Raw genomic sequence first — 27,810 nt, 5'->3', positions numbered from 1 at the left:
CACCAGCAGCGAACATCTGGCTCTGTATAAACAGTCTCTGTTTGTGGTGTTGGTTGGTGCTGAGGTTTTCATATTTCCTGTGGATTATCCTTCTAAATGAAAAGTGACACTGAAGGATACCCAGGGCGTTCAAATGTGATGTCAAGGAGTCCTGACAAAGCAGAAGTATGTAAACAGTTTGACATGAGACTAAGTTCACCTTTGGATGCCAACCTCATAGTTGGGTCTACAGGCAACAGGATGGAGGATTTAAAATCAGGTAGACTGGCAGGCAAATACAGGGAGGGTGGCAAGAAGTTACACCTGGACAGACTTACTGCATTTCCAAAGTTCTACAGGGATAAAAGCATATTTGAGAATCAGCTCTGCCAGTAGTTTAACTTGATGCGCCCAACTCCAAATACCAAACTGGCTTAAAGGATCTGCTGCACACATCATGGTGCCTGAAACCACAAGACATCTTCAGAGGTCTGTGGAGTTCAGACCTTGATGGGTTAGTGCTGTTTGAGGACCAACTAATATTAGTCAGGTGGCTATACCATTAAAACCGCCTGCCTACACAATTTTAGGCAGGTAGTTTTAGTCCTAAGACCCTGGAATTCTTCTGATCCGTGCATTCAGAGAGCAAACCTTTCCCACCAGCTTTAATGTTTGACCAGAACATGGAGGAATCTTTAGCATCTAATTAGCTGTGTTACAACCTCCATGTTTATCTAACCTCCTGAGACAGGAGGTTGCGCTCTGTGGTGGAAGTTTAACTAAGCATATTTCCCCAAGTGCTACATTTAACTTACTCTTATACTTTTTTCTCCTCACTGACTTTCATTCCTTTAAAGCACTCCTTGACATTTTTCTTAGCCACTGCTGCTCTCGTAAATCCGTAGACATGAAACTCAAGGACTGCTGCTGCAGAGAATTAACTTTGTCTGTTTACAGCTTTATTTAATAACCAGGACATGTTGCTGGACAAAAAGCAAACAACAAAACATAAAGCCAGCTTAATAAAGGAGCACTGTAATTTATACATCCCTATCTCCTGGGGTGTGTTTACTTCGTCCTCTTGTCTTGCATATTAATGAGCGACTTCAGGTGAGTGGATTTTTGAAGAACTCTGTCCTCACTGTCATCTATTGTTTGAGTTCTTCTTTGCTCTTTGTGTCTCCAGGGTTCAGTGTTGGGTCAGACTTCACGCCAGCACAGGGACAAGGTCGATAATAACAATCCAGCTAGCCGTTAACCTTGACTCTGATCTTTTCAGGCTGAACACCGGGGCGGTCGTCAGGGGAGCGGTTACTAAGCAACAAGGCGATGTCGCTGTTAACTACAGCATTCATGTGGAAGCTTTATCATACAGCACTGTAAAGAAAATTCACAGCTCAGGGCCTGCATTCATCAAATTGCTAAAAGTTTTGGTTTATAAAGCGACAGATGAAAATCCTTCACTTTTACTCTCCAACTTAATAAAAACTATTCATCATCTTTAGACTTAAAAAGTCTTTTTCATGCCTGAAAGCTGCTGAGCTCAACTACTTATAGTGGAAATCCTTGATGTCTGCAGAACTGAAACAAAGTCGAGACCACTTGATTTCTGTGTGATTGTTAGTATAAGTTTCAATATCAGGTGTTTCCAGGTATTTTTCTACAACCTTTTAAAAACTTTTCGTCTCTGCCTTTCATCTACACACAAAGGCAACTTTTCCTGAAAAGGTACCTTTTGGAAAGCTCCTTCCACAGTTAAGATATTCATAAACTCCATTTGTAGTGTTGAAGTGTAGATCATCAACTGTCAATAAAGATGGACGACGCCTCTGTAGGTTTTTTGGAGAACGGTTTCAAAGCTCAGTGTTGTGACTCTGATCATTACATCTTGACAGCGACAGCTTTCTCCTAACTCAAAGCTAATCCAACAATAAGTAAAAAAGTGGAGTGTGAAAGCTGCTGAAGTGAGCCATGAACTGTCCTGTGATGGTACCTACACACCCGTAATTAGGCAGAGATTTAAGGCTATGTGCAATTTAAATAGGTGAGTTATATAAAAATTCACCCCTGAAGCGGAATTGGCTATAGAGACCAATATTGGGGGTTTTTTGTGTGTCAGGCTGTAAACATGTTTTTTTTTCTGTTAAAGTTTGACATTTTAAAGTGGAGGCTCCAGTGTCAACAGGTCACATTCCTGAGCTGATCCACATGTACCAAAGAACAAGATGTCAAATGCAACGCTTTGTGTACAGAAGAAAACTCCACTGAGGCCACTGAGGTCAGTGTTGATGGTTTTATTTATAAATTAATCTGCAGTAGAATTCAGAGAATTTGTGAGCAGACAATAACAAGGACGAGGAGAAAGAGAGACATTTTTTAACAGTGGCTTTGGGATGTGAGTGATTATCAGTTAACTGATTCATTTCCATTAATAATTAAACCAGTTAAAAATATATTAACTGAAAAGGCAGAATATGAAGGACATGCATGTCAGAAAATGTATTCCAGATTAGTTGTAGTACCTGATTGAGCCACCAGGTGAAGCCTCTTACTGTTAAACATAGTAGCAACCTGAGGAGGTGATCACTGGTCACACCACGGACGCTTCAGTGTTGGCAAGCAGAGAGTATTATGGGATTTAGCTAGTAAAGGGCAACATGACAAAGCCTCCTGTGACACTTAATGACTTCAGGCCAGAACCATTGAAAGCCACTATATCAGGACATAGAATGATATGCATTAAGTTCCTTTTTGTGTTACCAATTAATTCATTATTGGTGGGCTGGTAAGGCTGCTAATTTTTAGTTCAAAATGTGCATAACTCCTTTGGCTTTTAGTGGAACTGTAGATTCCATACAGAAGTGTGTTGTGGATGAGGGGTCGAAGCACGGCTAATACAGATTATACTCAAAATTTCAGCATGTTGAGAGGCTGCTAAATCTGTCAGCACCTTTCCACAAGGCACCTGAGTGATGTTAAAGTCACATGAATTCTGATATGACTGTTCAGATTGCAGAAAATCTGACTTGCGCCTAATTTAGAACCACATATGGAAGTGGTCCAAATTAAGAATTAAAAAGACTAGATTCCATATGGAAACTGATTTGTGCCACTTTTGACTGCAGTCTGAATGTAGTCAAAGAGCCACATAGTGTGTTAACGGAATAGATTAACAGAGTCATAGAGTACCAGAGTCATATTATACATGATCCCATAATGGAACTGAACGTGCAGATTTAAGCCTTAATTCTCACATTCTTCTTCATTAAATCCTCTGAAATCTAAAGAACAGCAAACAAATCCCTTTACAGTGCAGGTTTTTATTTGCAATTAAAGTTCAAGGAGTCCTTAAAGACAGAAAAGCTTCCACATAAGGAAAATGCTTCACTGGAGTGATGGAGTGAAGCCATTTAAACCGATGTTAATGTCATTCTTCAGTATAAACGGCAGGAGTGAAGTGTGCTGAAAGCATCTATTTTTCTGATTGCTTAAACTGCAGATTTAGCGGGACAAGCTGTGATTTTCCCTCCTCAGCTCAGAGTTTTCATAAACATAATGAGCTCCAGTTTTTTGGTCACGCTGAAGATTATAATGATTTAGTGTAATTTCTGTGGAGTTTGTAACTGACAAGATATAAATGGGCTTAACAAAGATTAAGAAGATTTGGCTGAAATGAGGGAATATTATGTATTTATGTGATAATGTCTGCAAAAAATATCTGTTTACATCCCTGAAGTCAATATAAACATTACTATAGTTTGCACTGAGCATTGAAATTTAGCAGGTGGTTGCAGATGATGTGAAAGACTATTTATTATTTATGAAGAAGCATCTTCTGTAAGTATTCATAAATACTGTTCTCATGTTTGTAAATGTCTGTGATTGGCACTGGCCAAAAATTAACAATTGAATCTCTATGAATCAAGTCTGTGGTGCCATAGATTATATGATATATTTAAAAATAATAACAATAATAATAATATATAAAGATGGCTGACCTGACAGCTCCCTAAAATTGAAGCCAAATTATCTCAATGTCCTTGAGACTGGTTGCAATAAAGATTAAACATGACCCAAACTCACAGCTTGTATATATAAGATGGATGTAGATTCCAGGTTTAAAAAGTATAGCCAACAAGAAGATGCTTTCAACCTGCATTCTTTTTAATGGCCTGCAGGGGGCGATTCCTCTGGTTGCATAAAGAAGCCGGATTGCATAAAAGTCTAAGGGAAAATTAGTGTTATTGTCACTTGATTTGCTGTCTCAGTGAATACTTGTGTAATGAGTTTATGGTCTCACCGGCTAGTTTAAAGTCTCATCCAGTACAAAAAGCAGTACATTTTGTAAATGATGGTGTCATTTAAAGGAAATTAGATGACAAAGACCAAGATAGTGAAGGCCAAATTCCAGACATGAGGCTTATAAACGGTAGTTCACAAACTAATGTCAGTAAAAATTCTGTAATATACATTCTTTGACCTTTTTACCCTTATATGATAGAACAGTGTATAAAGTCAGGAAATGTAGGTCAGAGAGCAGGAGAGTGACCTATCTGCACCTCCTGAAAAATGAAGTGTCAACAGCTGTAGTTCCACTAATGGCCAGCTGATGTTCCTCCAAAAGTGAGTCAATCCTCATAGATGCCCATGTCTAAATGTTCAGTTTTACAGGAGATATAAACATGGTTACAGCCTGCTATAAAAACGGTTTTGGTCTCTGTAGCTACTCTACCCATGCATGACAATGGTACAGAGGCTGAGTTTTCATTAAACTCACCTGTTCAAGTTGTATTAAGGGTTATAAAGTTATGGCTAATGATCGATGGGGCTGCGTTGAATGCCGTCATAGGACAGTCTACACTCCCATCCAGCGCCACTTATGCTGCATATCTTTGCTCATTTTTGGATTAATCAGGAGTTAGGCTGAGTCAAGAGTGCCAAAACGGCTTCCATCCTCATATACAGTCTAGAGTAATGACGATGTGTTTTTAACATATAATAAGGCACCATGCTTTTTAAAGTCTTATTTTTGTGTGCAAAATCTTCATTTGTGAATAAATAGTAATTATAAATGGCCAAAAATGTATTCAGGTGCAAATTCTTGCGTCTGAACTGGAGCAAAGTAGAAGTATAAAGTGGTGTGGAATCAAGACAGTTAAAGTAGTATGTCTGGTTTTTACATCACAGTAAGTACAATACATTAAACCATTAAAGCAAAACAAATGAGCTAGTACCAAAATGCAAAGACTCCGTTTTAAAGATTATGCAGAAGGAACACTTTTGATTTTATCCCTTTTCATCTTTTCTTTTACACAACTGCAGTTCATATTATCATTTTGTCTAATGTTTGAGATTTTATTTTGCTGCCCTGTGTGAAGTGCTTTTTAAAAGCTTCTCAGTGTGACCTCAGTCAGCCACAGCTTTGAGTTGTGAGTTACATATAATAACAATAATAATAATAATAATAATAATAATAATAATAATAATAATAATAATAATAATAATAATAATAATAATAATAATAGTAATAATACTGCAACTCCAGTAAACAGTAAACTGGATCTGGACACATGTTGACACCTGAAGTGTACTGATTGATTAAACGTAGGTTTTACACATTAAATGTTCTGAAGATGGAGGTGGATGTGTCTTCTGTGTCTGCCAATAGAAAAAGATCCATGTTAAATACTTCTTGGAGCTTTCTATTTCCTTTCATCCCTGTGTACATGATGGTTTATTGCACCAGTTTCAGAAGAAGGGCGGCCTCTGTGAACTGTGACCTCCTGTCAGAAGCCCATTCCTCCGACACCATCGCACATGCAACAAGACAAGGCCGGGAGCTGCGAGTGTTTGTTGGGAAACAGAGGGGTTTATATCAGTCAGATCAGGCGGCGTATGAAGCCAACCTTTCCCTGACCTTTTGGAGGTGGATGGCTATTGTTCTGCCTCCGTCAGGTTAATGACCTGTCAGACTGACTGATCTCTGAGAGAGTTGGACTGTGACAGCCATGACACCCAGCCGACCAAGCCAGGTCAGCACCGCAAACTCAGCTGACGTGTCTTCATGAGATCGCCACTCAGATGTATGAGGGGTTTTCCCTTTCAGGAAAGTCTACATTTCTTACAAAGTCTCTAATACATTAACCCTCAAATGTATACCACAGCTGTTCAGCAATCCAATACGATCACACCCTGACTAATTCATCCATTTCATTCAATTACAGCTGTAATAAAAGCTTGCATGTACTTGTAAAGACCATGTATCTCAGCCTTGAGTTTTCAGTGACTTCTATAGTTCTTAATTTTCCATGATGGAATCATTGAAAGACAAGCATCTTTGTCTTTGTCACAAAGGAAAAAAAACAATCAAGCATTTCAGCTATTGCATGGATTTATTATGGGTCTTCTGGAAATATGACACTATCTACTCAGCCAAAAATACGCATCCAGCAAATTGCCAGTTTTGGTAGTGTAGAATGTTGTGTTTATTAAATTTTCTTAGTTTCATGGCCTCTTAACTTCTTAGGAGTGGTTATGATTGACTACAGCTGGTGACTCCTCTGAGCCAGTTTATATCGAATCCATTTTATACATACATTAGACTCAGTCAGAAACATTGCAGTGGGAAACTCTCAGGAGCTCAGGAAAATATCTGAAAAAGCAAATCAGTAAGTTGAACAAGTCAGGAAATTCACTCCATTTCAAAGCAGCCTTGGATCCCAAAATCATCTGTGCAAAAAACTGTAAAGTTCATGTTACAGTTGTGTTACTGCTACGATCAGGAAGAAAACACAAACTATCACCTGCTACTGAGAAACAATTCGTCATGATGGTTAAGAATCAACCAAGAATCACTAAGAAGCAGATCTGCAACGAATGAGAAGCTGCTGGAACACAGCTGTTGTTGTCCACAGTGTTTTACAGCAACATGAGCTGAGAGACTCCATGAAGAAGGAAGTTCTTCCTCTAGAAGCAGCACCTTAAAGCTCAACTGAAGTTTGCTGTTGATCACATCAAATCAAAGAAAAGGCCTTCTGGAGGAAAATTCTGTGGTCAGATGAACTATTTGGCCAGCATGACCACAATATGTTTGGAGGAGAGAAGTTGAGGGCTTTAACCCCAAGAACACCAGACCTACTGTCAAGCATGGTGGTGGCAGTATTATGCTCAGGGTCTGTTTTGCTGCCAGTGGAACTGGAGCTTTGCACAAAGTAAAAAGTAAAAGTAAATGGTTTATCCAACAAGATGATGACTCTAAACACAGATCAAGAGTGATAAAGAGATGGTTAAATCAGGCTAGAATTAACCTTTTAGACTGGCCTTCCCAAAGTAATGACTTAAATTAAATCAAAGTTAGCTTTGTTTATTTCATCTTGAACTGAATATATTTTGATGCTGTTACTGTTATAAATTATACTTTAGTAAAAATTTGAATGCAAGACCTTTTCCCCCGCATTGTGGTAATGGAACTTTAACTTAAATCTAAGATATTGCACCATTGTCAGATGCTTAGAAATAGGCCGGACCATTCAAAGAAGGAGAATTATCGGCTACTGTCCCTTCTCAAAACTTAAAAGTCAATTTGAAGTGCAAGAAATATCAGGCAGCTGCCAGTGCATGGAGACAGTGGATCTTGCTAGCTCTGTGCTAATGGAAATGTTACGTCGCTAGAATGTTTTTCCATTCGTGGATACTCTTTTATGAGCTTGCATCATGTGCACATGCTTGGTTTTCGAGTGCAAACGTTTTGAGACTAATTAAATGAAATGCATAAATAGTTTTCCAATTTCATTCCTTTTGTAAAATGACAATAAAGGCTTTCTATGCTATTGTAGCTTGAGGAATCCCCTGGAGCTGAATGCTAAACTGAAAAAAAAGAATGACTTCTAATATTATACAGTCCAGAATCACTAACAGTGTCTCAGCTGTTGAACCTGGATGGCTTCAGTTCTTGAAAGGAGACAACCTCTGCGTTGGGACACAATCATCCTCACCCAAACACCAGGACATGAAATGTCATCAAACAAAAGAAGCACAGCAGCTCCTGGGCTGAGTCAGCAGCCTCCTCTCCCAGCAGAAGAAGAAGAGGAGGAGGAGGAGGAGGAGGAGGGAGGCGACAGATAGAGAGAAACACAGGAAACTGCTGTGTCTTGGTTTTGATACCCAGCCAACAAAATCTCTGAACCTTTCATCAGGGGACCTTGGCAGGGTGGAGTAATGTGTTTCCGCCGCGAGTGTCGGTGCTTCTCCATCCCGTTTCTGCTTCCCTAAGACAGTCAGACGAAGATGCTAATCCATCTTCATCTGTTACGGCTGCAGCGCTGCCTGCAAACCGCGGCCTCTGAGGGGAAATCGGCCGAGTGAACGCACATACAGAGTGTGTTTTCCCTCCAACGCGCTGAGCTGGTGCAATTTCGTTAACAACGTCCCCTTTGCATCGCAGGATGCTGAGTGACCCCCTGCTACTAATCCCGATTCTTATGATGGGATAACTCGGTGCGGCACCGTCATCAAGTTTCAGGATCAGTTATGATTGCTGATTAAGCTACAAGGGACGAAAAATAAATGAATAAGATTCGAGCAGAAGATGATTCTGGGACTTAGAGACGCGAGGCGTTACGGACATTATAGAATCTGAAATTAAGCACTTAGATGCCAAAACAAGACTCTGATTTGAGAGGGCCCTTCTACCCTGTACGCTGATTTATTCTAATCGTCAGAAAAATGTTTAAAAGATATGTAGCCATAAAATCCAACAAAACAAGAAGATGGAAATAAAAAACAAATACATTGTAGTCGAGTGGTTTTTGTTACACTAAAGAGCTGTTTTCACAAGATCTCACAACTGAGAACTAACATGTTGTTTGTTTGGCTAAACCCTCTGAACCCCAAAGTCTAGCAATAGTTTTTACACACGTCATCTTATGAAACATTGTCTAAATTACACCATTTTTCATAACAGAAACTGTAGTACTGGCAACAGGAATCACAAATTTTCAGCCTTCTGGCATTCCCTGAAGTGATGCTAAATAGGAAATTATCCAGGTCTCTGCATAAACTTGCAATATTTCATCAAAATCACATTATTCTTACTTAAAAATCTGCCAGGAATAAACAGATTGCACCAGATTCTGTAAAAAACAAACAAACAAGCACTTCCGATTGAGCTAGGCATGGAGTAAGATGTCGTCGTGGAGGCTCCCACAGATTCCGCCTTAAATACGGCTTTATTTGCATCTCTTGCACGTAAAGTTACAATTGTATTTCCTGGTTAAATTTAAGTAGGGCTAATAGAAACAAAGGTGGACGTCAGGCAACTCAAACTCTACTTCGGCCTCGTCCCTGTGTGATGCTCCCCCCTCAGAGTGCACCTCCACCCAGCCTCATGCACACACTGATACCTCAGCTCGAAAACTTGAGCTCCTTGTGGAGATGCGCAAGGAAATAGGGGTTGCCTTCAAAACCGAACTACGTGCTGCTCTCGGTGAGGATTTATCTACAATCAAATCTGAGCTGCAAGCAGTAAAGACGCAGTTAAATTTTGTGACAAGCTAGCTCCAATTCTTCTGTCTGTAATTAATGAGTCTCATGTAGGTGGCACTTTGCCTCCTACTTTAACACAAGCATCAATAACTCTGCTTTTGAAAAAGGATAAAGACCCTACATCCTGCAGCTCCTACAGACCCTTATCTCTTTTAAATGTGGATTTTAAAGTGTTGGCAAAATTACTTGCTACGCGTTTGGAAAAGGTACTTCCAAATATATCAGAGGAGCAGAATGGATTTATAAAGGGAGGGCACCTTTTCTTCAACACTCGTACACTCTTTGATTTGATTTACTCCAAAAATCATGCTGAACTCCCTGAGATTGCTCTTCCTCTAGATGCCGAGAAAGCGTTCGACAGGGCGGAATGGGATTATCTTTTTGCCTTGTTAAGAAAATTTGGATTTGGGAATAATTTTGTGTCATGGATTCGCCTTTTATACACAGCCCCACAAGCCAGCGTACACACAGATGATAAACGGTCTGACTGTTTCCCTCTAACACGCGGAACACGCCAAGGATGTCCACTCTCTCCCCTCTTATTTGCCCTGGCAATGGAACCACTTTCTATTAAGTTCAAAGAGTTCCAAATTTCTTTTTTTGTTTCAAAATATTCCACTTTTACTCTCTCAAAAGTTTTTCAAAACTCTTGACCAGTTAATAAACTCCTTTATATGGGGAGGGAAAGCTCCAAGAATTTCTAAATCTCTGCTTCAAAGGTGCAAAATTAGTGGTCGTATAGCATTCACAAGGCTCTTTACTGGCTTGAACCCCCTAATACCCCTTGGTGTAAGCTAGAGGTTCTTCCTTGTAGTTTATCCTCCCTCTCTGCTCTACTGTTATCCTCCATGCCACTAAAAATTTGCTATTGTACAGATAATCCTGTTGTCTTTAATACGTTAAAAAATTTGGCAGCAATTTTGATGTCACTTTAAGTTTTTATCTGCATCAACTTTGGCCCCAATATGCAATAATCATTTATTTCCCCCTTCAATGTTAGACTCTACTTTCTTGCAGTGGTACAGAAAAGGTATCAAAAATTTTCAAGATTTATATGTAGATGGAGTATTCTCTACTTTTTCTTCTTTGTCATCTTCATATGAGCTACCTCAATCACATCTTTTCAGATATTTTAAATTTGGCATTATACTTCCACCACCTTTCCTAATGTCCCTTCACTTCCTTCTAAACTTCCATGGACCGATGTGCTTTCTTTGAATCCACATCAAAAGACATTAATTTCCAAAATTTATAACTATCTAGTCTCATTCAAAAATGGCAGAACTATCAAAGCCAAAGCTAAGTGGGAACAGGAGTTGTGAACAGAGATAAGTGCAGAGTGTTGGGAGGCAGCCATTGATAGAATCCAGACTGCTACTACGTGTGCTAGGCTAAGCCTGATACAACTTAAGCTACTGCACAGGGCTCATCTCTCCAAATCTAAGCTTTCAGCTATATATTCACATGTTTCAGACATCTGTAGCAGGTGCCATAATACTCCCTGCAATCTCAGCCATATGTTCTTCCTATGTCCAGAGTTGCATGGCTATTGGAATGGATACTTCAAAACTTTATCTACAGTGCTTGGTTTAAATGTGCAACCATGTTCTCATGTTGCCATCTTTGGTGTTCCTACTGAAACAGTTCTAAATGCTCTAAACTCTAAGCAGAAACAAATAATTGCATTTACATCTCTGATGCCTCGGCGTACTATACTGTTACATTGGAACTCTCCTAAGAGTCCGTCCTTCTCCCAGTGCTTTAGGGAGGTCATGTTTTTTCTTAAATTGGAGAAAATAAAGTACACTCTCAGGGGCTCCAGGGGGGAATTTTTTCATACATGGCAACCCTGTATATCCCATTTTAATGCTATGCACCGCCTACCTTCGGACTAATCAGAGCACTACCAGAGTAGATAATTTAGGCTTCATCCTATACCCAGTGGCATCTGCCCCTTCACAGTGAGGCACAGAGAATGTGTGTGCGTGTGCGTGTGCATGTGTCTGTTCAGGTTTTGGGTTTAGGTGGGCGCTTCCAAGGCTTATAATGTACCATCTTTAGGCCTGAGATTATATGGTACTATTTCTGTTTGTTTTGAAATACAATTTATAACTAAAGTCAAATATATATTCAAAGTAATGTCTATTTCAGATTAATGCATGTGCACTGGTATATATATATTTTTTTTTTTTTCTTTTCCCTACTATTGCACCAATATATTTTTATCTATATTTGTACAAAGATATTACTTATTATTGTTTTGTGTATGCCTGGATGTCATACCCCACTGTTCTGAATAAAAGTTATTTTAAAAAAAAAACAAAAAAACAAAACAAACAAAAAATCCCTAAAAATTCTGCATTTTTGGCAAAACTGAGAAGCCATGACATACTCAGCTGTGACCAACAGTCACATGACAAAAATTCAGTGAATATTCGACTGAACTGCAGGCAGTGTGTGGAAAGTATGGAAACAAATTACAACAACTGTGAGCAAAATAAAACACACTTGGCCAGTAAAATAAAGGCAGCATGGCATGAAATAGTATATAGTAAAGCAAGTTGTTCGACAATACATTCAGCTTGGTCAAACATCTTTGTAGAGTTCATTTCCAGAGTAAACTGCAATAATATCTTTAGTATGTAGATCCACAGCTTTTTTTCCACTATTGGTAACACTTGTTGGCATTTTGAAAAATGTTGTACATAAACTTTAAGTTTTCCTTTTTTTATATACTTTCTGGGATAACAACTGTGTCATACAGCATGTTTTTCACTTCTCTCTACTTCCAGTCATGGTTGTTTTGTTTCCATAGAGGTGCAGGACTTTATATTACAGTGAAAAATGAGCCCACAGTGAATAAATATGTGATAGAAGCAAATAACACCCAGAAACCTCTTGGGTTTTAGGAGGTTATATAAACACATTCTGCAGTCTGATCCTGAGCTGCACTGTACAACTGACTCTCTTTGTTCCTTCGTGTTTCCTCTGTTTTCTCACACTATTGACAAGCAAACAGGTGACTCCTCTGATTTGTTCTTGCAGGGATATTTTGGTGCAGCTATTTTCAGCAAAGTTGGGCTCTTGTTCCTATTTTCTTCCTATTTGTGTTATCAGAGTTACAGCTGTCACAGATGATGAGCTCAGAACGGCAGTGTGAAAAACGCTGTCAGAGAAAATGATGCCGAGCTTCAAGATACCAGCAGGAGAAAGTCTGAGACTGAAAGACAAGATGCCGTAATGTGGGGTTTTGCATATTGCAGTATTTTATGTTTCATTTCAGAGAGGATCCAAGCACTTTTCTGCTTGGATTAATGGGATGGCAGGATGACTGTCAAAGTGCTTCGGGTCCTCAGACAGAAAGTCTCTTTCTCAAAAACAAATGTGGGAAAAATCAGATTTATCCCATGTTTAAGTCCTGGAAGTTGTGAGTTCTGGCCTTTAAATAGTTTTTTTCCAGCACAGCCCACAGATGCTTGCTCAGATTGAGATCTGGGAAATTTGGAGGTCTTGACAACACCTTGGACTCTTTGTCATGTTCCTCAAATCACTTCTGAACAGTGTGACAGGGAGCATTATCCAGGTTCTATAATGTGGTGTTCATGGTCTGCAATTGGGCATCTGTTACAACCCAACTGTTTAGGGGAAAGGGAAGTAACAAAAACAGCCACATGGACACTGTTTTGCCAGATTTGAAAGTGGGTCTTTAGTGAAAATAGGCAGTTAACAAAAATCACAAGACCACAAAAGAAATGGAGGAACTGATGGAGGATGCTACTCAAAGAAATTAAATTAGTATGACAAAAGGAGGGCTTCTCCTGGAAGTTTCAAAAATGCACGTCTTCTTTGCCAGCTCTTTCTGTAGTGCATAAAGGTCTGGCTGCACCTCATAACCATTCTGTTATAGCGGGAAAAACTCTCAGGCTTGTTGCTAATCCTTTAAACACGGTCGTCGTGGGCAGAGAGAAGCAAAGAATCTGGCTACAGTTTTCTTTCAAAAAAGTGATGGCTTGAATGGTTGTGGTGAAACATTTGCATACAGGGAGACCAACACCGTGATTAAAATGGAAAATCCCCAACATAAAACAAGCATAGCTGCCTTACTACACGATCCAAATCCTCAGCAAAAATGTCCATTTTTATTGTAGTAGTTTGCTGGTCGGAAGTTGTTGTTTCTTGTAGCAAACAAAACTATAACACACAGATAGTGGAAGGCGGAACTGAGATTATTAGCCAATGGCAGGCACATACCCACAACCTACATCCAGTGAGTCAGACTACAAATGTGCTAAACTGAGTTAAGATTTGATTTTAAGGCTTTTATTTTGTCAATGTGGGTTGCACTGACAAAATAAAAGCCTTAAAATCAAAACTTAACTCACCTTAGTTGCTCCAACCAAAATAAAACTACAGAGTAGCATCTCTATCTAGAGTCTAACACTTGTACAACTAATCAAAAGCGGACTTTGGTGACCCTAAACTAGCCTCAAATCTCCTTCCGGAAAACTAATGTCTCACAAATCTTAAACAAATCTCAATCACAGAAATACGGTCCACCAAAGCTGCCACTAAATCGCAGGCTGGCAGCGTTATTGATTACAGGTGCGGGACTTCATTGGAGCTTTGCAATCTAGTCCAATCAGGCCTCAGAACTGATGGAGGCGGGACAACGAAAGAACCAATCCGATGCAGGGACTGGGACATGCAAATTTGCAAAAACATCGCAAAATTTCCAAAATAACAGTGTTACAGACTCACAGTCTAAAGCAAACACACATGACAACAAAAGAACAAAGAACATTACAGCTGACCTCATTCTTTGGGAACATAATGTTGCTGAACCTGACCAACCCCAGATCATAACCCAAACCCCACAGGCTGGTAGACACTAGACATGATGAGTTCATCACTTCATCTGCCTCTCTTCTTACCCTGATGCCCCCATCACTCTGGAACAGGGTAAAACTGAACTCATCACACCACCACGACCTTCTTTCCTTGCTCCAGAGTCCAATCTTTATGCTACCTAATAAACTGAAGTCTTTTTTTCTGATTAGTCTCACTGATGTGGTTGTCTTAGAGTTACACAGCTGTTTAGTCCCAATCCCTGGAGTTCTCGTCGCATTGTGCATGTGGAAATGCTCTTACTTTCACTTATAAATATAGCCGTGAATTCACCTGCTGATTTCCTACGATCATCTAAGAGTTTGTTCCAGCCACATTTGTTCCTCGAAGATGATGGTTCACCACTATCCTTGAGGTTTTAATAATGTGTTGGACGGTTCTTAACCCCATTTTAGTAGTTTCAGAAATCTCCTTAGTTGTTTTCTATGATTGATCCAGGCCAGTAACTTGACCCTTCTGAGACAGATTAACATCTTTTCCATGATCACAGGATATATATACCAACATGTTTGTTTAAGAAATGAGAAACTCCTCCCTACATCAGCTAGGGTTAAATAAGTTGTTGCTGCTGAAACGTATTCATCACTGCAGTAATTATCCAATGGAAGGCTCTTACCTATTTTTTCTTTTTTTTTGGACAGATAGTGTACGTGCAACAACTAACTAACCTCCAGATGAATGCAGGACTCAAGGTTTTCCAGAAGAACATCGCCTCAAGCATCAAACTGCCTCCAGTGGTTCACCTTCCTCCTATCCTGCTGCCATCTCTTCTCCAGGTAAATGCATGAACCTGGCTGTCCATGTGGTGTAAAGGAAAGCGTGAAACACCAGAAACACTCGACAACACCTGCCATTTTGGAGATGCTCTGACCCAGTTGTCTAGACAAGACAGTTTGTCAAAGATCCTCACGCTGCCCATTTTTCTTGCTTCGAGAACTGACACTTGTTGCCTTACATATCTCACCTACTGACAGGTGCTGCTGCAACCAGATAATCAATGTCACTTCAGCTGTCAGTTGTTTTATTGCTGTGGCTGATTGGTGATTAAAGTTTTATGATGAAATCTAATAAACTGTCAAAAGTAGAAAAGATGATGCTATTTATTTCCAGTGCTAGAAATATCCTACCTTGCTGCAATGATCTTCTTGTCCACCCCTAAATTGAAATAAAACTGTAGCAGGAGCAATAATGAACACATATTTATTAGTTAACCCCCTTCAATTGCCCCTTGAAGATGATAAAAACCCAGCATCTTTCTCTAAATTAACTTGTCTCGTCTACCTTTGCGTTTGGCCTTTCGTAACATCATAAAATATTTGTAGCTGCTTGTTATTTTTTCCTTACATGTCAGTCCCTCATGTCGCTATAAAAACCAAGGTGATGAAGTGTGTGAAATGTCGCGGTTTTCGTCGCAGCAGCATCTTTGGCAGACACCCTGAGGTCGTTAAAGTGTCCGACCGCATGATTTATGGAGGCGGATCGAGCCATAAGTCAACTGGGCAAAGGCCAATTAAAAATTAATAACCGATCGAGCATTAAAGATTCAGGAGTGGATGATCTGGTTGTGCTGTAAAATATCTACTTGAAAAGACACATTAATACAAATATACTAAAGGATTTGTGAGCAGGAAGACTGGATTTGCATTCAAGGAAGAAAAACAAAACTTAAATCATGTTCGTTTAGATTTCTTAATATAATTTTGCCAATTTTTCTTGATTTGATGAAGTTTACCAGCCAGATGTCTCCTCACACTTTCAGGGACTCAGTGATAAATGATCATGAACCTTCTGCAGGATTTTTGGACTGTTGATCAGACTAAACAACGACATATGATGGCTCTGACGTTTTACTGTTTGAATTTGAGGCTGTGTTCAAATTTAATCCGGTGATCCCTGCAGAAACCCTGATGCTGATTTGGTTTTGAAACATGTTTAAAAGAAAGCACCAGTGTTTATGTACAACATTTCCATGATTTGATCCATGCTGCTGATGTGTCCTAAAGCCACGCTGAACAGAGAAACTCTATTAATCTACTGCAGAGATTCTAGTTTCTGAATATAGGATTTAATCTGCGTGAACCTGCAAACAGTCACTGTAGACTCGACTGACCTAAGATCACACGCTGATAGAAAACATCTTTACATCGTCTTCCTAAAGGCTTCATTCTCTCCTGAGTTCTCATCATATTGCAACCAAACAGCCTGAAGCCATCAATAGATGCAATAATAAAGACAGGAGGACAACAGTTCCTCCATTAAGTATGGAGAGTGCAGAGGCAGCTCAAGTCCAGGGTCAGAAAAAGTCCAGACAAGAACAGAAAACCTCCAGAGAGTGAACCGCCGCGGCTGACATCTCCGAATCATTATGTTCTTTCATGGATTGTGAAACTCTGCTTCGCCCTGAGGGCTCACAGCAAAACTCCGTGGCTGCAAAAGCACATAAAGTATCTGCATTTTCTCTTTTCCACCTTCACTTTTAGTTTGAGCATCATTAGTCACCAGACCCCGACACTGAATGCTGCTGCTGAGGGATTCTCTCAGCGTGAAGTTAACTGGAGCAGGTCACTCGGGTCGGAGGTTCCTGTTCAGATGTACAGCTCTGACCTCGGTCACAGTTGGGCTCAGGTCGCACCGCTGAGATGATTTATGTCCTCAGTTTTTCACCTCCCCCTCTTTCTGCTGCCCAGCGAGGCGTTTTCCAGCCACCGTGAGGAACAGGTATTGGCCGATTATCACCACACGTGGGCCAACTGCTTCAAAATGTCCCCCATGCATCACACTGAGGGGTGAAAGCTGCAACCCACTGGCACAGTATAACTTAGAGTTCAAAACACTGTTTTTTTCTAGATTGCTTGTTTTTCTGCCAAAAGTTCCAGGAAAAAATGGATATCCAGGAACTTCCCAGCACTGCAGCAGGACTTGAGGGTCACTCAGGTCCCCATGGAAGTTTCAGTAGTTCACATTTTTTGCTTTTTCTTCGTCAGAAATGTTGGAAGGACTCGCCAAATGTTCTCTGCTGGTGTTGGCACTGTCACTTCTTCTCTTATAAAGGTTACTATTGTGAAAAGGTGTATTTTACCCCAAACAATGGTCTTTTTTAAACCTCGCCAAGTGGTTTTGGTGCCTGAACTGAAGCAAACAGTAAGTGAAAACGAGACTGAAGTCACAAAATAAAATGAATCTAAGTGAAAAAACACAATAAATGAAAATCCAACCCAGTCTCCACAAAACTGACAACAAAACGGCATTCTCAATTTTACGAAAAACACATTTTCTGCCAGATTGCATTTCTTTGTAACATCTGTTACGTCCTCTGGTGGCCATGTGGTTGGTACTGGATTTGTACAGCCTCGGTGTGAGGACAAGGCTTGTGGAGACTTTGTTGTTTACAACTGGCTGAAGATCAAGCTCCAGATCCCACCCGGATGACATCAGGAGTGATAGACCTGGAGCTCCAGACCTACTCTCAGCCCTGGTTCTCTCCACCTCCCGGCCCGTCGGATTGCTCCGCAACCAGAACTCCTCCTCCCACAAGGACCCACCCATCACCACGCTTCTATTAGCAGCTGGCTAATTTGGGGAGAAGCTACTCATATCCTGTGTGTGTCCTGTAGCCACTGAGCGGTGGTGATTCACGGACTATTTCTTGTTGAAAACGTGTGTTTTGAGGCACCAGTTTTATTTAGTTAATTCTGTGCACTCGGCACTCATTTGTATTCGTTTATGTTGTCTGGTGTGGGTGTTGGTGGGTTTTATTTTGTTCATAACAGACGAGGTGGCCGTACCTGCCAGTAAATGGACTGCCTAATGGTCCTAACGCCTTACAAAAATTCCAAACAAGTCTGAATGGAGGTTTGAACATATTCCTAACAAGATCAAAGAGTTTCTAGCGAGGTCCGAACATGAGTCCAAACCAGGTCCGAACAGATCCAAACCAAACCATGGACTGAACGGGTCACGTGACGTAAGGGGGCGTGCGTAAAAAGTTTGGTTTGGCCGCCCTGTTTTTTCCACCGCTGTAGCACAACATTAGAGAGAAGGTAAGCTCGAATACGTAATAAATACTCACAAACGCAACATTCTATGTAAGCAGAATTTCTAATCATGTGACAAAACAATAAATTAATTCATTCTCCGTCCTGTCAGCTTTGCTATTTCAGTTATATTTTAACTTTCGTGTTACGTAGCCCGCTTTTCCAACGTAGCTTCTGGCTGTGTACATACGAGACTACGCGGCAAATAATACGACGACATCTGAGGATTACGTGTTATTTATGTGTTTATTTGCCATATAAACAAAGCCGATTTCTCTGGAAAAGCATTAAGATGTGAAATATTGATGCCAAGTGTCATCGTTCGTCCGGGTAATAGCATTTTTTGGAGACTCGTTTATCGATGTTTTCTCCATATTCTTAATGGAGCTCAGCCATTGTGCAAACAATGGATTTGCTGTCCCCCAGTATAAACAGCAATGTATTTATAATGATCAAAATTCATTTTATATATATTTTGATTACACATTCTATATATCTATTATTGATGTGAGCTAAAATAATGAAAAATAAAGTTTTTCATCATCAAAACATTTTAAAGTTTAAAGTCTACATAGCATAATCTACACTGAATGAGCTCATGACTAATTAATATAGTAATTTATTCACGTGTAGTGACTCAACCTGTGTTATATTTAATATTTACAGATGACCAAGACAGGAAAGCCAGATAGTTACTGGAGGGACATCTGTTTCAAATATGCTCAAGGCCAATTCCACTTTTCAACTGGCAAACGCCCTGGGTCCAAGAAATGGAAAAAAGCCTTGGAAAAAATTGATGCTTGCCCTTTGCAGAGCCATACTAAGGATCTGTTTGGGAGAAGTCTTCAGTGCACCTGTGGGTTCCACAAGGTAGGTGAATTTATTTATTTGATTTTTGTTTTCTTTGGTGGTGACGGTTGATGTTTTCATAGCCTCTTTTTGTACCCTCACCCCAGCCAGCAGTTCAGTCATCAGGTACTGGATCCAGTGAGGCAGGAGGAGTTCAGACTGAAGCAGGGCCAGTCCGAGTCAGCACAGAGGTAGAGACAGGAGGCGTGGAAACAGGTAGAGGACAAGTGGAGACCAAGAGAGGAGACACAGAAGCAAGGGAAGTCCAAGACTTCACAGAGAGACTGAGAAGAGACGCAGAGACAGGGGGAGTCAAAGACAACACAGAGGCAGAGAGAAGAGACACAAATGCAGGAGCTTCAGTGGCAGGACAGGGAGTGCAGTGCTACAAGTGCAACCAGCTTGTGGAGGGAGACAAATTTTCAGAGCACCTGTTAGACTATCATACAGATGAGAAATGCGACACCTGTGGGACCAAGGTGCAGGGTGCTATTGTAAAGCGTCTCGAGACAATTTGACTGTAATTGGCGCTATATAAATAAAATTGAATTGAATTGAATTGAATTGCTATTGGCCTTTTGGACCACATCCAACAGGCTCACTATGCAGCATTCATTATGCCATCTCCGCAAAAGCCAGCAGCAGAGCCTCCAAAGCAAAATACTGTTTCACTGTTTAGGTATTCCCATAAGGCTAGAAAGAAGGCACGTGTGTCAGCAGGACCATGGAGAGCTCCCAGAAAGCCGAGTACCTCTGCACCTGGACTGCAGGCTGCAGAAAGGTGTGTGACCACAATTTGCTGAAAAATATTAAGTTCAAATTACATGTTCTTCAAAGCTTTACACCTTGTTCACAGTCCAGGTCATATCTTAATTTTCTCCCACAGACTATACATGACTCATGGCCAAGCAGCCCAGGACCCTGAAGTAAACAGAGTCAGTGAGTGTGTTTGCCTCAGACTTGCCAAAGAGTTTGAGCAAGTTCGCAACAGGCCCAAGGACACAAAGGGGAAAACCATGCCCATCCCTCAGTCCATCGTCAGCATCTACAGCCACATTAGACAGCTGCTGGAGGACAGCAGGGTTGTCCTGGACCAGACAAACTTGGTTCTTGTGCCAGTTAACAACACTACTGTCTCTTCATGGTATGTGTTATTTCATTTACCTTTCCCATTCAGTCAAGACACAATTTATATTTTAATCTCAAGTATAAGCTCCAACTGCATACTTGTTAGAAAAGGTGTCATAACCTTAGGAGGGAGAGGCTCACATGTATGGATGATTTTTTTTGTCTTGTAGGCTACTCAGGAGGGACAAGAGGAGGGACAGGGATATGCTGCTGCAAGGCACGGTACTTCCCAAGCAGCTACCTCTGGCCAAGGAGCTTCTCCCTGCAGTGAACACACTTCCAGATGTTCCTGTGCAACAAGCACGTGAGACAATGACATTTGAAGACCCTGAAAATCATGAAGGAGAAGCTTTCCCCCGCCAGCACACTCTGGCAGCAAACAAACAACCTGTGTTCTATCCACCATATGCCACTTTCCCTCCACAATTTGTGCCTGCCACTCCACTCCAGCAAGCTCCTCAGTGGCAGCATCTTCCTTCTTATCTGCATGCTCCCTCTCTTATGCACTCTCCATTTGCCCATGCTCCTCCACTGCAGCCAGCTCCTCCATTGCAGTTAGCTCCTCCATGTCCTGGGGCTGCTCCATGTCCTGTTGCTCCTCCATGGCAGAAAGCTCCTCCCGTGTGCCCTCCATCTGAGCCAAGGCAACGTGCCTGGAGGCTAAAAAAAGCTGCTCAAGAGGATGAGGAGCTAGTGTCAAGGGGGGAACCACCAAAGAAGAGGCTGGCAAAGGAAAAGTACCATTACACCTGCAAGCAGTGTGGCCAGGACAAAAGTAAAAGGACTGGACACACCCAGATGAAGGGTCGATGGTATTGTCCAGCCTCAGGACTGACCCTGGATGAATGGAGGAAGACTTTACAGTAAATGCTGTCACTGTGACTTGTTCTCCCATTTTATGTCTCTGTTTGTCTGTCTGTTGGACAGTTTGTGAGACAGTGTTCATTGCACGCTGCAATAAAGTTTTAATATATTTGTTTGAGCCAAAATATGCCTTCACGTTTTTATCTAATCTCCTGAGGACACTCTTTAGACTTAGGACAGTGAGTGTAATACACTCACTAAATTCAGAATTAATTTTACAGCTGGTGACAAAACAAACACTTTGCTAAATTTGAAATGTGTTTATTTATTGTGCTGCCCTAAACTAGTCTCTCAAATAACTGAGTTTATCAAAAAGTGAGGGGACAGTCCAAATCACTCTGGTACAGGGAGGTTGCCGGTTCAAATCCCTCAAGAAACATAATAATTGTAGTAATGTTATACCTTGAAATAAGTGCTGAAGCAATAAACAATGGTAAGAAGCCCTCAGAGTAGAAAACAGAATTTATATGCTGTATATTTTCCTTCTTTTCTATTTTTTCCTTTCCCCTCTCTTTCCCCCCTCAATTTTTCCCTTTTTTTCCCTTTTCCCCCACTGGGGCAGACCCTTTTGCCCCATTTTTGGCCAAGTGGTTAAGGCGATGGACTGCTAATCCATTGTGCTCTGCACGCGTGGGTTCGAATCCCATCCTCGTCGAGCTGGAAGTTTTGAACAGTGCAGTGTTTAGCAGCCCTGACTTTGGCACAGAAGATTCAAACCCCAGTCAGGGCACAGTTGTCCACGTAGGACCTTTAGGCAAGATCCTTACTGCTCCCCTGCTTACCCAGCTTGTGTTGTATCTGCTCTCACATGTACGCCGCTTTGGATAAAAGCATCTGCTAAATGAAATTGGAAATTGTGTTGCTGTTGTGTTTAGGTTTGGCTAAGCAGCTTGGTTGTTTCATTTTTCTGTAGTTAGGTTGAGAACTCTGTTTTTGGTTCTTTCACAAATTTATTAAAGGTCTTCTGGAAATATGGCAAAATCTGTTGGGTCAAAAATATACATATCAGTTTTGGTGATGTGGAAACCTGTGTTAATCATATTTTCTTAGTTTAATGGTCTCTTAACTTATCATGCTTGATTATGATTGACTACAGCTGCTGACTCCTATGAGCCAGTTTAAATCTACTCAATTTATAATTTTTTAGTGGAATGACCTCTTAACTTATGGGAAGAGGGACAAAGCCTTTTTTTGGGTGTTTTTTTTTTTTTTACCATGTAGTGCCAGAAAAAAAAGGAAATAAAAGATGCAACACAGGTTACCATGTGGTGTTTTAGACTTCCACAGTGAGCACCACACCTTGTTTTACCACTAATATTCTTTGTTAGATTTTGCAAAGTACTTAGTTGCTCAAAAATTCCACTAACACATTCAGCTGTGTGCCTCGTGAAAGATTCATGATTCAAATTTGTTCTGTTTAAAGGCTCCAGATGTAGCAGATGTTGGCTGATCCAGAAACATCTGCTTCAAAACCTGTCGCTTATATTAGAGTCCAACACTTCTGTCTTTGATAGCTGTGCTGATTCCTGCTAAACCAGTCTGACTTGCACAGTGTCTATAAAAAGTATTCACCTCTCTTGGAAGTTTTCCACTTTTATTGATTTTCTTCAAATAATTCATGGTCTATTGAATTTGGCCTTTTTGACAAGAATTGATATAAATAAACACTCTTCCATGTCAAAGTGAAAACAGATTTCTACATACTATGTAGTTCAAAACATAAAATGTAAAATAAATAATTGCACAAGTTTTCAACCCTCTTAAAAGAGACTCGTCGAGTTCAACACAGCTGCAGCTAATTGATGCTGAAAGTCACACAATTATTAAAATCATCTGAGCAGACGTGGGTAGTAACGAGTTACATTTACTCCGTCACATTTACTTGAGTAACTTCTCTAAAAAAATGTACTTCTGAGAGTAGTTTTTCTCTGCCATACTTTTTACTTGAGTAGATTTGTGAAGAAAAAACGCTACTCTTACTCCGTTACATTGGGCTACACTCGACTCGTTACTTTTTTACTTGCCACATGAGATATGCTTTATTTTGCCGGAGAGATGCCCCCAGTGGATCTACCACATGACTGTTTCGCCAATCAGACGAAGCAACAATAATCACGAGACTCCGTTTCACCAGATGTCGCCCTGCGGTCACATGACCTCATACGAACTGTGGAGGCATAGCGGCACAAACTCTAGCAGACAGGGAACGAAAAAAACCGGGGCATTTTCGAGAAGTTTGATCTTGCTTTGGAGTCCGACAACATTAGCATAGCATTAGCATGGATATCTTCAGTTTTTGTCTTCTGTTTACTAACAAGGGCAAAGCGAAGCATGACGTCAGGCTTGGTAGGTCTGCGTGATACAGTGTGGGGGGGGGGGTACGAATATTCGGATCACATAATTAATATTCGGATACCACCACAACGACCGAATATTTGGATATTCGGGTCCAGCCCGAGTTGTTATTTTCTATCTACTGAACCTGTGCCATTTGGAGGGAAGTGAAATAAAGCATACAGTAGATCTTGTCACCGGAAGTAGTTTACACTGTTCAAACATATAAACGTTACCTTACTACGGGTATTTGTTTCAAAAGCTTTATGTTGTGAAAAACCGAGATTTGGAAATTTGTGTTTCTTGTGCCTTAACTTGTCATTATGTAAAGATGTTATTTCTGCTATTTTTTTTTTTTTTAATTTTATTATTTGGAAATACCAGAATTTGCACATTATTTTACATTTTTTGTCTGTCTGATCATTTCTAAAAAAAAAAAAACAAAAACATTGGACATTACAATCAAACAGTTACTCAGTACTTGAGTAGTCTTTTCAAGAAATACTTTTTTACTCTTGAGTGATTTTTTGGATGACTACTTTGTACTTCTACTTGAGTGATATTATTTTGAAGTAACGCTACTCTTACTTGAGTACAATTTTTGGCTACTCTACCCACCTCTGCATCTGAGTGCAGTCAATGTGTCTCAGTGATCGCAGTATGAAGACACCTGTATCTGGAAGGTCCAGTCACTGGTGAATCAGTACTCGTCACTGTTACTACATCATTCAGACAAAAGAACACTCCAAGAAACTCTGCGGAAAGGTTAATTAAAGGCATAAGTCAAGGGATGGATACAAGAAAATCTCCAAGTTCCTGAATGTCTTTGAGTACAGTGAAATCCATCATTTAGAGATGGAACAAATCTTGCACATGTATAAATCTGCCTTCAGCAGGCTGTCCTCCAAAATTAATTTGTTAATTAAAAGTATAAAGAAGGACAGACCATCAAACATGAGCTGCATTGCAAAATGGTGACGAATGCAAAGACACATCATTTGAATCTAACACCGCAGCCTGTCCTTTGGTTTGAGCTCCTCATTCTTGGTTTGTGAGTCATGCTCTGTCTTTGCAGTGCAGCTTTTGATTGCACATCTGAGGCCACAGTGGAGGATTTATAGCTGTTAGTTGTTGTGAAAGTTTGAAAAAGTGTTATATACTTTCACGATTAGGCTCAAGGTTTAGACAAAAAGGAAGGAAAATGCACATGAGGTTTGAATCAAAGGTAAAAGTGGTTGTTAAAGACAATTATTCTTTAAACCTCCAATAAGAGGTTTATTTGTTGAATTTGTTAGAAAAGTATTTCATGTTTTCACATCCTGATTATTCTAGTACTCGAGCTCTCATTTTCTACCAGTGGCCATCAAACTGTTGAACTCGTCGCTTTTCTGCAGGAGCGACAGCTAAAATATCGCTTATATCTAAACATTAAAATCAGTATCATTTGTAATATTTCTAGTTTGTACAATATCCATATCTATATCCTGTCTAGTATTTCACTTCATGTGCAGTATTTGATACTTCCGTTTCATGTGTAATGTTTCATTTCCATGTTTGAAATTTTATTTTTAATTGCAACTTTGATTACATCTCATTTTTCATGTGCAATATTTCATTATCATGTGAGATATTACTTATTACCTCAGTATAATTACCTGCATTACTTTTTACTATTTTATTCTAGTCTTATTTGAATTTACTTGTTTTATTTCAGTACTCTATAATATTTCCATATTATTGTTTTACTACTTTTTACATAATCATACTTTATGACCTTTTTCTGAGAAATTTATGGCACAAGAATTTAATTTGGAATTAATAAAGTTTTATCCTATCTTATCTCTTACTTTATGCAGTTTTTTTAAGGAGCCTCTGAAAGCATTTTCTCTCACCCATAAAGAGACAATGAACTGTATAAATATACAGCATCATGTGTTGTGCAGTAAACACTTGGTTGTGACCACTGTAGGAGTGAGTGAACCCTCAGTTGTGGCTGTCAGGCACAAGTCTGCACCATTGCATTTACAAACTGGTTCACCTCCTCGGTCACGTCTGCTGCTGAGGCTAATTGAGACAAACTGCAGCTGCGATTATAACCGAATTCACTGGATGGCAAACACTGCGTCCAAAATCAATCTCTGCTCACTATATAGTGTGTTTGCCATTTTGTATGTTAAGTTATAACTGCTACACCCTATTTAGTCACTCAAAGTATCCCACAATGCACTCTGAAAATAGTCACCATCCAGCAATGTGTTCCATCATGCATTGCATTGAATGAGAAAGGTAGACAGACTATTGAGGATTGGTGGAATCTCCTCAGATTTTTAACAGCTATTTTGTAGTGTTAAGACATATTTCCTGCTGAATGTTTTCTATACATGTAGCTTGTTGAAATGACAACAGGCATGATACAAACCCAAGAGTTATGGGTTGAAAACATTAAAATTAAAAACACAGATTTGTAGGCTCTTGAAGATGTTTCACCTCTCATCCAAGAGACTTCTTCAGTTCTGACTAATGCATGTGAAGGCTGAGCACTGACTGGAGCATATTCTGACACTCCACATTAATCAGTACTGAAGAAGCCTCTTGGATGAGAAGTGAAACGTCTTCAAGAAGCTACAAGAGAAATCCAGTTGATTTTTCCTGAAGCTCCTACGATTACCATGACCTGGATGACTGAGAATCTTCACAGACATACTAGTCTGTATTGATATGTTTATAGAACAGAGTGATGTATCACAACACAAAGAAAAAAAACAACATATTTTTGCTTGTTAATTTTGGAAAATACTCTTAGTATAATATGAATTTATCACAAAAATTCCGGTCAGTACACTACCAAAGCCGACATCAATCTGAAATGTTTTAATTCAGCAACGACAGTGATGTAATTAATAGTGTAGAGTCTGAAATTGATATTTTTGAAGAGGAGCTCCTACATAGTTCACTATATAGTAGTCATAGACAGGGAGGAAGGAAGGAGTGGATGATTTTAGACACAATTCAGTTCAAGTCTATTCATATAGTGCCAATTCATAACATATTTCTTCTCCTAGCATTTCACAGCAGTGGTGGTGCCACAGTTAAGTCTCTGGGCTACCAATCAGAAGGTCAGAAGATCAAACCCCAGTGCTGCCGTTGTTGGGCCCTTGAGCAAGATTCTTAATGCTTCCTTAGGGATGCTGTACCTTAGTTGACCCTGCACTCTGACCCCATTGTAATATGTGAAAACAACAATTCCATAAAAATGTATTTGTGATAAATTAAGGCTTCTTCATCTTCACATAGTCAGTAAAGATCTTATGAACTTTAAACAAAGAACTGAGAACCCAACAATCCAGAGTTGCCTCTGGATTCCTTTTGAGCAAGCAGTCAGCGACATTGGGAAAGAACAAAACTATAATATGGAGGGGAAAAAAACTCAGACAAACCAGACTCAGGGAAGGCAGCCTTCAGCCTCGACTGGTTGGGGTGAGATGGGGATGAGAGGGTGAGAGTCTGTCCCAGCTGACTTAGGGTGAAGGCAGGGGACACCTGGGCAGGTCACCAGTCTATCAGAGGGCTACATCTAGAGACAAACAATCACTCTCACATTCACACCTATGGGCAATTTAGAACCACCAACTAACCTCAGCATGTTTTTGGACTGTGGGAGGAAGCCAGAGTACCTGGAGAAAACCCACACATGCACAGGGAGAACATGCAAACTCCATGCAGAAAGATCCGAGGCTGCGATGCAAACCAAGGATCTTGTAGCTGCAAGGCGAAAGTGCTAACCACTGAGCCACTGTGCAGCCCTGGACAGAAAAATATCACCAAAGGTTCAGCCACATAATGCACGTAAAGGCTGAGCAGCAACCAAACATCTACACTGTCAAAGCAGACCTGTGTTCACAACCAGCAGCTGGATCCTGTTGAACTTAAGGTTAATTGTCAAGTTTCACATCATCTCCAGTATCTGTAGTGTTTATTTAGCTGCCAGCACATTTTAACACTCCAACTGTTCATCTGGATCAGAGAGAAACTTATTACAAGAAAAGTCCAACAAAAACCCACCATGACCTTTTTCATAGTTTTTGGTCTCTGACTCTTTACTGCCAAACGCTCCGCTGTTAGTATGTAACCGCCTGCAGGCAGGTTTTAGCGGCTTTTTATCTGAAACCAGCGT

The 27,810-nt window shown here is 40.2% G+C and overlaps 1 protein-coding gene and 1 non-coding gene across 2 annotated transcripts; both read left to right on the top strand.

The window, feature by feature from the left end:
• Window positions 1-19,979: 19,979 nt before the first annotated feature.
• On the top strand, window positions 19,980-21,427 carry LOC129349489 (uncharacterized). Its single transcript, XM_055012807.1, has 3 exons — window positions 19,980-20,091; window positions 20,197-20,454; window positions 20,609-21,427. The coding sequence occupies exons 2-3, from the start codon at window positions 20,204-20,206 to the stop codon at window positions 21,303-21,305; spliced, it is 948 nt and encodes a 315-aa protein (XP_054868782.1). The 5' UTR covers window positions 19,980-20,091; window positions 20,197-20,203; the 3' UTR covers window positions 21,306-21,427.
• Window positions 21,428-21,875: 448 nt separating this feature from the next.
• Window positions 21,876-21,964, top strand: trnas-gcu (transfer RNA serine (anticodon GCU)). Its single transcript has one exon. It is a non-coding gene; the product is annotated as a tRNA-Ser (tRNA).
• Window positions 21,965-27,810: the final 5,846 nt, after the last annotated feature.

This window comes from Amphiprion ocellaris, chromosome 1 (assembly GCF_022539595.1).
Source record: "Amphiprion ocellaris isolate individual 3 ecotype Okinawa chromosome 1, ASM2253959v1, whole genome shotgun sequence".
Lineage (NCBI taxonomy): Eukaryota > Metazoa > Chordata > Actinopteri > Pomacentridae > Amphiprion > Amphiprion ocellaris.
This window is presented reverse-complemented; position numbering and strand designations above follow the sequence as displayed.

Bases quoted from the DNA above. Each gene is read 5' to 3' on its own strand.
- LOC129349489 (XM_055012807.1), top strand. From the start codon at position 20,204: ATGACTCATGGCCAAGCAGCCCAGGACCCTGAAGTAAACAGAGTCAGT. The intron at 20,455-20,608 runs GTATGTGTTATT...TTTGTCTTGTAG, and splicing joins AACACTACTGTCTCTTCATG to GCTACTCAGGAGGGACAAGA.